General features: G+C 44.1%; 2 protein-coding genes across 2 annotated transcripts in view; one reads left to right on the forward strand and one right to left on the reverse strand.

Annotated features, from left to right (window-relative positions):
- The window catches only part of DIS3L2 (DIS3 like 3'-5' exoribonuclease 2), a 418,510-nt gene that overhangs the window by 353,346 nt on the left and 53,797 nt on the right, over positions 1 to 11,367 (reverse strand). The gene's annotated exons all lie outside the window — the stretch shown is intronic.
- Positions 2,925 to 4,165, forward strand: LOC103197885 (heterogeneous nuclear ribonucleoprotein F-like). Its single transcript, XM_042780994.1, is given in 2 exon segments — positions 2,925 to 3,319; positions 3,631 to 4,165. Coding segments are annotated over 2 exon segments (930 nt in total).

Consider the following 11,367-nt stretch of genomic DNA (forward strand, 5'->3'; position numbering starts at 1 on the left):
ACTCTGTAAATCTTCACCCAAATCCTAATAAAAAAAAAAAAAAAAAAGACAAGAAAAGAAGAAAAGACCAAAAGGGATGTCAGAAGAGACTCTGAAACCTGCCCTTGAGCAGAGAGTAGCTAAAGCAAATGGAAGAAATGAAAAGATAAAAGAGCTGAATAGAAGATTTCAATGAGCAGCTTGAGCAGACAAAGCCAATTACTATAATGAAATGTGCAAAGACCTGGAGTTAGAAAACCAAAAGGGAAGAACACGCTCCGCATTTCTCAAGCTGAAAGAACTGAGGAAAAAACATAAGCCTCGAGTTGCAATACTGAAAGATTCTATGAGCTCTAGTAGTGTAGTGCCTAAGGCACTTGACTGCTAACCAGAAGGCTGGCAGTTCAAACCCACCAGCCACTCCTCGGAAGGAAGATGGGCAATCTACTTCCGTAGTGATACTGCCTCAGAAACCCAAGGAGGGGTCGCTATGAGTCAGGTCCAACTCAACAGCACATAACAACAACACCAAATGGGCAAAATACTGAATGATGCAGGAAGCATCAAAAGAAGATGGAAGGAACACACAAAGTCACTGTACCAAAAAGAATTGGTCAGTGTTCATCCATTTCAGGAGGTGGCCTATGTTCAAGAACCAATGTTACTGAAGGAAGAAGCTGAAGCTGCACTGAAGGAATTGGCGAAGAACAAGACTCCAGGAATAGACAGAATCCCATTGAGATGTTTAAACAAATGAATGCCCCACTGGAGGCACCTCACTCGATTATTCCAAGAGATTTGGAAGACAGCTACCTGGCCAACTGACAGGAAAAGATCTGTATATGTACCCATTCCAAAGAAAGGTGATCCCACAGAACGTGGAAATTACTGAACAATATCATTAATATCGCAAGCAAGTAAAATCTTACTGAAGATTAATTCAAAAATAGCTGCAGCAGAATATTGACAGAGAGCTTCCAGAGGTACAAACTGGGCTCAGAAGAGGATGTGGAATGAGGGGCATCATTGCCACTGTCAGATGGATCGTGGCTCAAAGCAAATACCAGAAAGATGTTTACTTGTGTTTTATTGACTAGGCAAAAGCATTTGATTGTGTGGATCATAACAAACTGTGGATAACATTGAGAAGAATGAGAATACACTTAGTTGTACTCATGAGGAAACTGTACATAGACCAGGAGGCTGTCGTTCAAACAGAACAAGGGGACACTGCATGGTTTAAAATCAAGATGGGAGTGTGTCAGCACTGTATCCTATCACCACACTTATTCAATCTGTATGCTGAGCAAATAATCCAAAAAGCTGGACTATATGAAGAAGAACATGGCATCAAGATTAGAGGAAGAATCATTAACAACCTACAATATGCTGATGACACAACTTTGCTTGCTGAAAGTGAGGATGACTTGAGGCACTTACTGATGAAGGTTGAAGAATACAGTCTGCAGTATGGATTACATCTCAATACAAAGAAAACAAAAATCCTCACAACTGGACTTATAAGCAGCATCACGATAAATGCAGAAAAGACTGAGGTTGTCAAAGACTTCACATTGCTTGGTTCTACAGTCGACACCAACGGAACCAGCAGTCAGGACATCAGACGACGTATAACACTGGGCAAGTCGGCTGCAAAAGACTTCGTTGAGGTGAAATGATGTCTCCTTGAGGACTAAGGTGCACCTGACACAAGCCATGGTATTTTCAATCACCTCATATGCATGTGAGAGCTGGACAATGAATAAGAAAGAGCAAAGATGAATTGATGCTTTTGAGTTGTGGTGCTGGCGAACAATGCTGAAAGTACCATGGACTGCTAAGAGAACTAACCGATCTGTCCCGGAGGAAGTGCAGCTGGAATGCTCCTTGGACACGAGAATGGCCAGACTTCATCTCACCTACTTTGGTCATGTTGTCAGAAGGCACCATTCCTTGGAGAAGGATGTCATACTTGGTAAGGTGGAGGGTCGACGAAAGAGAGGAAGGCCCTCAGCGAGATGGGTTGACACAGTGGCTGCTGCGATGGGCTCAAGTATAGCAGGGATTATGGAGCCGATGTGGGACCGGGCAGTGTTTTGTTCTGCTGTGCACAGGGTCACTATGAGTTGGAGATGACTCGACAGCACCTAACAACAACAGTAAGTGGAAGTGGCTCATCACAGAGGTCTTCATGCTCCTTATCATCTTCCCATTGAGCAGGCTGAGGGGGAAGAAGAGGGTCGGCCATGCTATCTCAGGGGCACCAGAGTCAGAAAAGGTGGAGGTGGTAGCAGGGGAAGCAGCATAGGCAGGCACACTCTGTTTAACGTGACAGAAATACATCATAGTTTCTGTCTGACTTTTTGCTTTTTCATTTCTCTGAAAATGTTTCTATACGGTACCAATCCTTCCAGTGTTTTCTTTAGTTTCAGTGCCTGTATCATAGAAGCGTCCACGTTGTAAAAGAAGTCAAAAGCAGTCCTGGATGATCAGAGCCCTTGTGCCGGACGGGATGAGGCCAGCTGGTTTTCTGGCTCTGCTTCTTCCACATCTTGTTTCTCGTCGGCACGGGTTCAGAGGCCTACATCTCCATAAAGTTGTCTTGTGTTCTGGTATGGGTCTGTTAGCTCTTGAATTTCTTCAAGATCTTGAAAAAAAAATCTGCGTGTAAGTGGACATGTGTAGTTCAAACCCACGTTGTTCGAGGGCCAAGTGCAGAAGGGTTTTCCAACTACAAGGATAATCTATCTAGAGTCCGCCGCAGAGAGGAGACAGAGTGTGCGGAAGCCTTTGGTCAGGCTACGGGTGGAGGAGCAGACTCTGGAAGGGATAATCTGTAACAACCAAAACATCTCCTCGAGGAGGTCCACGTTCACTGTTGTATTTTAAGCCACAAAAAGCTGCACACTACGCTAGTTTGACACCTGACCTATCCAGTCTCCAAGATGCTGGGTCCCGAGGGAGGTGAAGGATTTGTGGTCAAGTTCCGCGGCTTGCCATGGTCTTGCTCTATTGAGGATGTGCAGAATTTCCTCTCTGAATGCAAAATTCATGATGGCGTAGTAGGTGTTCATTTCATCTACACCAGAGAAGGCAGACAGAGTGGTGAGGCTTTTGTTGAACTTGAATCATAAGATGATGTAAAAATGGCCCTGAAGAAAGACAGAGAAAGCATGGGGCATCGCTACATTGAGGTATTCAAGTCCCACAGAACTGAAATGGATTGGGTGTTGAAGCACAGTGGTCCAAGCAGCGCCGACAGTGCCAATGATGGCTTTGTGCGTCTTCAAGGACTCCCATTTGGATGCACAAAGGAAGAAATTGTTCAGTTCTTCTCAGGGTTGGAAATCATGCCAAATGGGATCACTTTGCCAGTGGACCCTGAGGGCAAGATTACAGGGGAGGCCTTCGTGTAGTTTGCTTCACAGGAGTTAGCTGAGAAGGCACTAGGGAAGCACAAGGAAAGAATAGGGCCCAGGTATACTGAAGTGTTCAAAAGCAGTCAGGAAGAGTGAGATCACACTCCGATCCCCCGCTGAAGTTCATGTTTGTTCAGTGACCAGGGCCCTATGACAGGCCTGGCACTGCCCAGAGATATACTGGCATTGTCAAACAAGCAGGCTTTGACAGGATGAGGTCTGGGACCTACAGCACAGGCTATGGGGGCTATGAGGAGTATAGTGGCCTCAGCGACAACTATGGTTTCACCACTGATCTGTTTGGAAGAGATCTCAGTTACTGTCTGTCAGGAATGTATGACCACAGATATGGAGACAGTGAGTTCACTGTCCAGAGCACAACTGGACACTGTGTCCACATGAGGGGGCTACCATACAAAGCGACCGAGAATGACATTTATAACTTCTTCTCTCCACTCAACCCTGTGAGAGTTCATATTGAGATTGGCCCTGATGGAAGAGTGACCAGTGAAGCAGATGTCGAGTTTGCCACTCATGAAGAAGCTGTGGCCGCCATGTCAAAAGACAGAGCCAACATGCAACACAGATACATAGAGCTCTTCTTGAATTCAACCACAGGGTCCAGCAATAGGGCTGACAGTAGCCAAATGATACAGGGCATGGGGATGTCAACCCAATCCACTTACACTGGCCTCAAGAGCCAGTCAGTGAGTGGCTGTTACGGGGCTGGCTATAGCGGTCAGGAGAACATGGGTGGATATGACTAGTTTTATAGAAACATTTGAGTTATTTCAATCAAATTTTCACAGGCAGCCAACAAGAAGTGGAGAGCAGTTATTACATAGAGAAGCTGTGGGACCCATTTTGCACCATGAGTTTGTGAAATCTGGATTTAAAAAAAAAAAATTACTTCTTCAGTGTTTTCTCATGCAAACTTTCTTCTAGCATGTGATAAAGATATTGAGTAAACTATAAGAAACTATTTTCAGCTTTTCTCAATTAACGTTTTGGTAGTATACTTCAGAGTGATGTCCAAGTTAAAGTAGTTTAAAATATGTTAAATGTGGATCTTTTGCACCACATTACAGTCAAACATTTGGGAGTCATGCTTTTTTGGAAAACTCAAAGGTGCTAGATCCCTAATCCAAAGAGAACCATTTCTCATGTTTGTTCATTCTAGTTTGTTTCCATTTAAAATCTTTTAGGTTAAGTTTTAAGCTTTTAAAAAGTTAATTTTGAAAATTGAGACACAATACTAATACTGTAGGATTTTTGGTGAGGCCTTGACTTAAACCTTTCTTTGTACTGTGATTTCCTTTTGGGTGTATTTTGCTAAGTGAAACTTGTTAACTAAATTATTTTCTTAAAATAAAGACTTTTTCACAATGAAAAAAAAAAAAAAAAGAAGAAGAATCTATCTGCCCTTCATTTGCTAGAGTTAACAAGGGGGGTAGGGAGAGAAGGAACCAGAGAAAAATTCTGTTTAAATAAGGATATTAATACCTCACTTCAAATCACTGGAGCCCCAATCTGTTACAGGGCACTAAAGACTCTCCTCCAGGACCAGCTATGTACAAAACCAAACAAACCTATTGCCACTGAACTGAATCTGACTGACAGTGACCCTTCAGGACTCAGTAGAGCTGCCCCATAGGGTTTCCAAGGCTAGAAATCTTTACAGAAACACTGGTATTTTTTGGTTAGCAGCCAAAGGCTTTTAACCACTATACCACCAGAGCTCCAGCTACATACAGCAATGTCATGTAAGTCTGGTCCTGCCAAGTAATCTTTATGTTAAGAGTACAGAAGGGTTACTTGTTGAATCATCCAGATCAAGGCTTCTCAAAATCAAATGCTCATATAAGTCACCCAGGGATCATGTTAAACTGGAGATTTTGATCCAGTGGGTCTTGGGGTGGGAACTGCTGTTGCACAGGGTTGCAAGGATCCAGATTACCCCAAAAGAAATACCACAGCCAACACCATGTATGTACTGGGCAGAAAAGACAGGCAGAGCCCCAAAGGCCAGGTACGCAGACCACCAAGTCTCAACCTTTTCACTTTCAAATGACAACCAGATCTTATTCCAAAGGGTCTCAGACTGTGGTGTTCACAGACTGAAGACACCTCATCATAGTGTATTACAGACAATGAGACCTCATCCCACCAATGATTCCAGGAAAAGAAATGATGACTCCCCAAGGGATGTGCGTACCAGGCTCGGATTAGTTAGCGTACACCCAGCTGGACCTGGCTCTTGAAGTCTGTGGTCTGCGTCTGCCAGGACCCAATGAGAAGGAGCCTCCAATGAGGCTGACAAGAACTTGTCTCTGGCCACTACTCCCCCCTCACAATCGCGACTCTAGCTAACTAAACAACTTGGGGGCCGCAGAGCAGGGATGTCCTTCCCATCTTCTCCTCTTTCCCATTCTTCACATGGCTAATGTCTACTTTTCTTTTCAGACTTCCTTTCTTCCAGAAAGCATCCCGTGACCTCTGCAGTCTAGCTGGCTATTCCTATTAGGAATGAACTCCCACAGGACCTAGAACTTTCTCTATCATTGTACTTACCAGTCATATTACTCCACCAGACTAACTTTCTCAACCTGGGTTCCTCAAGACAATCAAGCCTTCATACTCTAAGACATCCACTACATTCAATAAATTAACCTCTGCCCTTTGCATCTAGAATGTTATGATTAGTTAAGTACCATTCTTGGGCAAATTGAAGAAATATTTGCTGCAATCATTTTTGATGTTCTGTGGTTTAGACGTAGATCTGGGTCCTGCCTATCTTACTCCTCACTGTATTCCTAAGGTCTACACAAAGCCCAGCTCACAGTTAGCCCTCAGCAGAACTGTGATGAAGGAGATGCAGGAGGGGGCTAGCCCTTTCCTTGCTGACAACCTTTATCCTAAACCAGTGATGTCAATCACTCTCACAGTCCACGTTCCAACTCACTGGTACTCTCCCTGGTTCCTGACCCTGAACTCACTTCCTGTGCACAGCCTTGCACTCATCTCTTTGAATTGACCTTTGTCACTTGCCTCAAGCATTAACCTCTAACTGACCTACTATGTATCTTCTCTCCGATCACTGTAAGCAGTGACTCACACTACCCACCACTCAAGTGAAGAGTAATAGGTCTGATCCGTGAGGGAAGAGGCTGGGGATCTGGATGAGAAACTGGAAGAGCAAGGAGAGAGTGCCGTGTCACAAAGACAGGCGGCCAATCATTGTCCCCTGCTTCTAAAATATTACGCAGACCTTAATCTGCAGGAGCCATTTCTAAGATGATCAAAACCTATCTAAAAATATGGTAAAAATATATCTGAAAATCTGTCTCTGGGCTACCCACTCAAAATTCTTCAGTGACTCCCGAGTGCCTACATGGTAACCGTGCATACATATTTCGAAGACACTTTCATGTTTTGAAGACATTTCGTGATGTGAATGCCTGTCTACCAGGCTCATCTCTTGCCACTTTTTACCCCCATCGTGCATTTTAACTCTCAAAATTCTAAAATATTTGCAGTTTTCCTAATCGACCATGTTTTTTCAAGCCTCCATGCCTTTGGACATAGTATTTCTCTCTGGTTGCCTAAATTCATAAGACGATTAAGAATCATGCCTAAATCATTACTAACTTTTATAAAACATGGGACTAGATAAATGTATTAAATATTTTCTAAACCATCCCCGTCAGTCTGCTGTATGTGGTGGCTTGCATGTTGATGGGATGCTGGTGTTTCAAATACTACCAAGGTCACGCATGGTGGACAGGTCCTAGTGGAGCTTCCAGACTAGAAGATTGTTTTTATTATTTATAATGACCATATTTCAATTAAAAAATGAAAATGTGAACAGTAACAGTAGCAAATAACAGTACCACTATACTATTCATGATTAGTCCTCTGTAAGTAGCCTGAAATTTTACCAGTGTATTTTCTTAAAATGTAACTTCCTAGTCTTTCACCATGGAAGCTCTGGTGGCATAGTGCCCATGGCATTTGACTACTCATCAGAAGGCTGGCGGTTCAAACCCACCAGCCACTCCTCAGAAGGAAGGTTGGGCAATCTACTTCCGTAGCAATACCGCCTCGGAAACCCAAGGAGGGGTCACTATGAGTTGACAGTGTAGTGGGCCAGTCTTTCCCACAAAAACTGGACCACTATACTGTTGATACAAGGATCAGCAAACTGTCACTATGTATCACACACTGTACTTTAAAGCAAGAATTCTGTAACGAAGGCTGTGCTCTTTATTGTTGTTAGCTTTCACTGAGTCAGCCCTGATTCATGGTGACCCCACACACAACAGAGTGAAATTCTGCCCAGTGCTGGGCCATCCCCATGGCTGCCTGTGGAACATGGGTGAGTTTTAAGACCATCTAACAAATTATTTAAATGATCTGAATCATTTTCAGGTACTTCTGACTTATATTTCATTAGTGGGGATGAATTTGTGGTAAGTGACGTGGAAGTTTGTGCCTGACCTCGTAATACCCAGTGGCACACACTTTTCAGATGCTAGTCAGGAGCGTAAAGCATGACGAATCTAATTAGTCCAGTGTGATAGTCATGAGTGCAGCTCACCAAATAAATCCTGAGATCTCTACTCGCAGAGCCCTAGTAGTACAATGATTAAGTGCTCAGCTGGTAACTGAAAGGTCAACGGTTTGAATCCACCAGTTGCTCTGCAGAAGAAAGATGTGCCAGTCTGTTTCTATAAAGATTTACAGCCCTGGAAACCCTATAGGGCAGTTCTACTCTGTCCTATACAGTTGCTGCAAGTTGGAATTGACTCAAGGGTAATGAGATGGATTGACACAGTGGCGGTGACAATGGGCTCAAGCATGGCATCGATTCTGAGGATGGCGCAGGACAGGGCAGTGTTTCATTCTGTTATATGTGGGGCTGCTCTGAGACAAAATCAACTTGATGGCAACAAACAACAAACAACACTTGCACACAGGCAGGTGTGCACTTCTTGGCAGGTGTGCACTTCTTGGCCCTCTTATGGCTGGGCAGGTACAAGTGACTAGTTCTGGCCAGTGACTTGGACTAAGGCATTTTAAATATGACTCTCTGGGCTGCTCTGGGCTGTTTCCTTCTGCCACAGAAAAGGGAACACTCCTGATGGGAGGGCTCCATCCTGCCTAAGCTCTGGAGTGAGAGTAATGCAAAACCCAGTCCCTAGAGTGTTTTGACAGGCAAGATGCATGGGCAAGACATAAACCATGTCATTCCACATTAAAAAAAAAAAAAAAAAAACTCACTGCTGTTGAGTCGGATCCAACTCACAGAGACCCATAATCTACAACCTGGCCTACGACTGTTTGGCATTTTAGACAACACCAAGGACTGTATACTGAGACACTCTACTTGACGTCCACATTTTAAATCTGCTGTGAATAAATGTTATCAATAGTAAAATCAAGAGCTAGGGACGTAAATTTAAATTAGTACATGATCTTGGCAAAACCATGACTCCAATTCTGCAAGAAGAGAGTGTCACGTCTGCCACTCATGAAGCACTAGCAGGGTACTGGCACTGCCATAAGTACTTCATAGACGTGAGTTCACTCTCTACAAGGAACGCAGAGTTCAACAAACTATCCCCAGGGAATTAAGGAGAAATGAATTCATTTTCTAGCAAACAATCCTGAAGTCTTAATTGGGAATTTCCCAGCACAAATAAGCTGCCCTGTCCTGAAATGATACAGTCCTCATTTCAGACATTTCAGTTTGAATTACAGAGATCTGAGGGCATGTTTAAAGCAGGCAAGAACCTGAAGTATTTGATTCCGGAGCTGGTAATAATGAAGAAGAAAAGATGACTGTTAAAAATAGGCGTGTGTATATAACAACCCTGGGAAAATCTGAGCATGGCAGCAGCTGGACCTTACCTACCGTGCTGCTCTGGGTGGAGGCACCACAGACCTTGCCCTCCATCATTAAGTACCTTCCAAGTCTTTTTTTGGGCCTGCCATGCTTGTCAGAAACCAAACAGTTCTAAGAATTCCTAATTCCACAGGACTTGAGAACAATCCAAAATGATAGTGGTTATATAAGAGATTGGATTAAAATTAATCTAATGTGATGGGTGTATATTTAAAGAAGAACCTGGAAGACAAAACTTTAAAACAATCACTTGAAGGAAAAGCTAGTTGTCAAAGGAAACAATTTACTGTACTAGACCAATTTCATGTGACCATAAGAGGGTTTGGAACAGCCGTTGAAAATCACGGATTAAATGTGTGCTTTGATTTTCTTTTTTATTTAATTTAGGACAAGAGGAGTCTTCCTTCTTCTTCCAAACTCAATCTATTTCTTTCTTTCCATGGCAATCGCCTCCACAACGCCCATCTGTATTTCTATCATGGCCTTGCTAACACATGACTGTCTGCCACAGAAACAAGTTTTCTTAGTTACTGTACAAGACCCATGGTAGAAAACATAGGTAAGTATCCTCGCTTTTCCACTCTCCTTAAAACAGGTAGATATTTTGCTCCGCTGTAAGTTAACTGAAATAATCCTGCCCCAAGAGAAATTTACACTTAGCCAGCACAGTGTCTGACTGCTTGATTCACTGCTGTATCTTCTCAGTACAATGCTTGTTGTTGTTGTTGTTGTTGTTGTTGTTGTTGTTATGTGCTGCCGAGTCGGACCCAACTCATAGCGACCCCTCCTTGGGTTTCCGAGGCGGTATCAGTACAGAAGTAGACTGCCCCATCTTCCTTCCAAGGAGTGGCTGGTGGGTTTGAATCGTCAGCCTTCTGGTTAGCAGTCAAGTGCCTTAGGCACTACGCTACCAGAGCACCTTCAGTACAATGCTATTGTTGTTGTTATGTGCCCTCAAGTCAGACCAACTCATAGCGACCCCTCCTTGGGTTTCCAAGGCAGTATCACTCAGTATCACTATGGAAGTAGATTGCCCCATCTTCCTTCCGAGGAGTGGCTGGTGGGTCTGAACCCCAGCCTTCTGATTAGCAGTCAAGTGCCTTAGGTACTACACTATCAGTACAATGCAGGTAGTTCTAAATACTGAGAGGCTCAATGGAATGGGCCCCAAGCATTCTAAGCATCCAGTAGAAGTGAAAACATCAAGTAGATTCCAGTCTGTCTCACTCTTTTTTTAAATATTCAGATAAAAACATAGAGAAGCTAAGTTCCAATGAGTACAAATTTCACTTGAAGGGCATCCCTGACTCTTCAGCTAGCTGAACGCAGTTTTAGTGACTGTGTATCATTTGATATGCTCTCCTCAGCCTTCTTTGCTCTGAATTTCCCCTGGCAGCTCACCACGACTGGACCCACTGAGCTGCTCACTTCAGTCTCCAGGTCAAGCAAGGGAGGAGATATGTAAACAGCGTCAGTCCCTCCTCTAAGAGGCCTTGGGTAGAACAAATGGCTAAGAGCTGAACGACTACCATCCAAAAGGTGGCCGGTTTGAACTCACCCAGAGGTGCCTCTGAAGATAGGCCTGGCAATCTGCTTCCAGAAGGTCAAAGCCTTGGAAACCCTGTGAGGCAGTTGTCCTCTGCACACATGGGGTTGCCACGCATCAGAACTGATGGGGCAGCCGCCACAAAGTCCTTCCTCTGGGAGGACTTAGTTTTTAGTTCACCACCAAAGCTGAGTTGTCAGCTCCTGAGTCTCCTGCGGTACAAGCCAAAGACGCCCAGGACGGTGGCTCGTAGCGGTGCTCTTCTGAAGCGGTTCTTGTGCCAGTACTGTTCCAGTCAATTCTCCTATCCTCCTCCTACCCAAGCCAGCCTGGCAGCTGCTTCTACCACTCTACTGATAATGGGACAGTGCCACATGCCTGGAAGTACAGCTGTGTTGGTTACCTAATGCCACTCTGGGAACTCTGGTAGCATAGTGCCTAAGGCACTTGACTGTTAACCAGAAGGCTGGCGGCTCAAACCCACCAGCCACTCCTTGGAAGGAAGATGGGGCAATCTA

Source organism: Orycteropus afer, unplaced genomic scaffold, assembly GCF_000298275.1.
Source record: "Orycteropus afer afer isolate SDZICR_OR568_19922 unplaced genomic scaffold, OryAfe1.0 scaffold00006, whole genome shotgun sequence".
Taxonomy (NCBI): Eukaryota; Metazoa; Chordata; class Mammalia; order Tubulidentata; family Orycteropodidae; genus Orycteropus; species Orycteropus afer.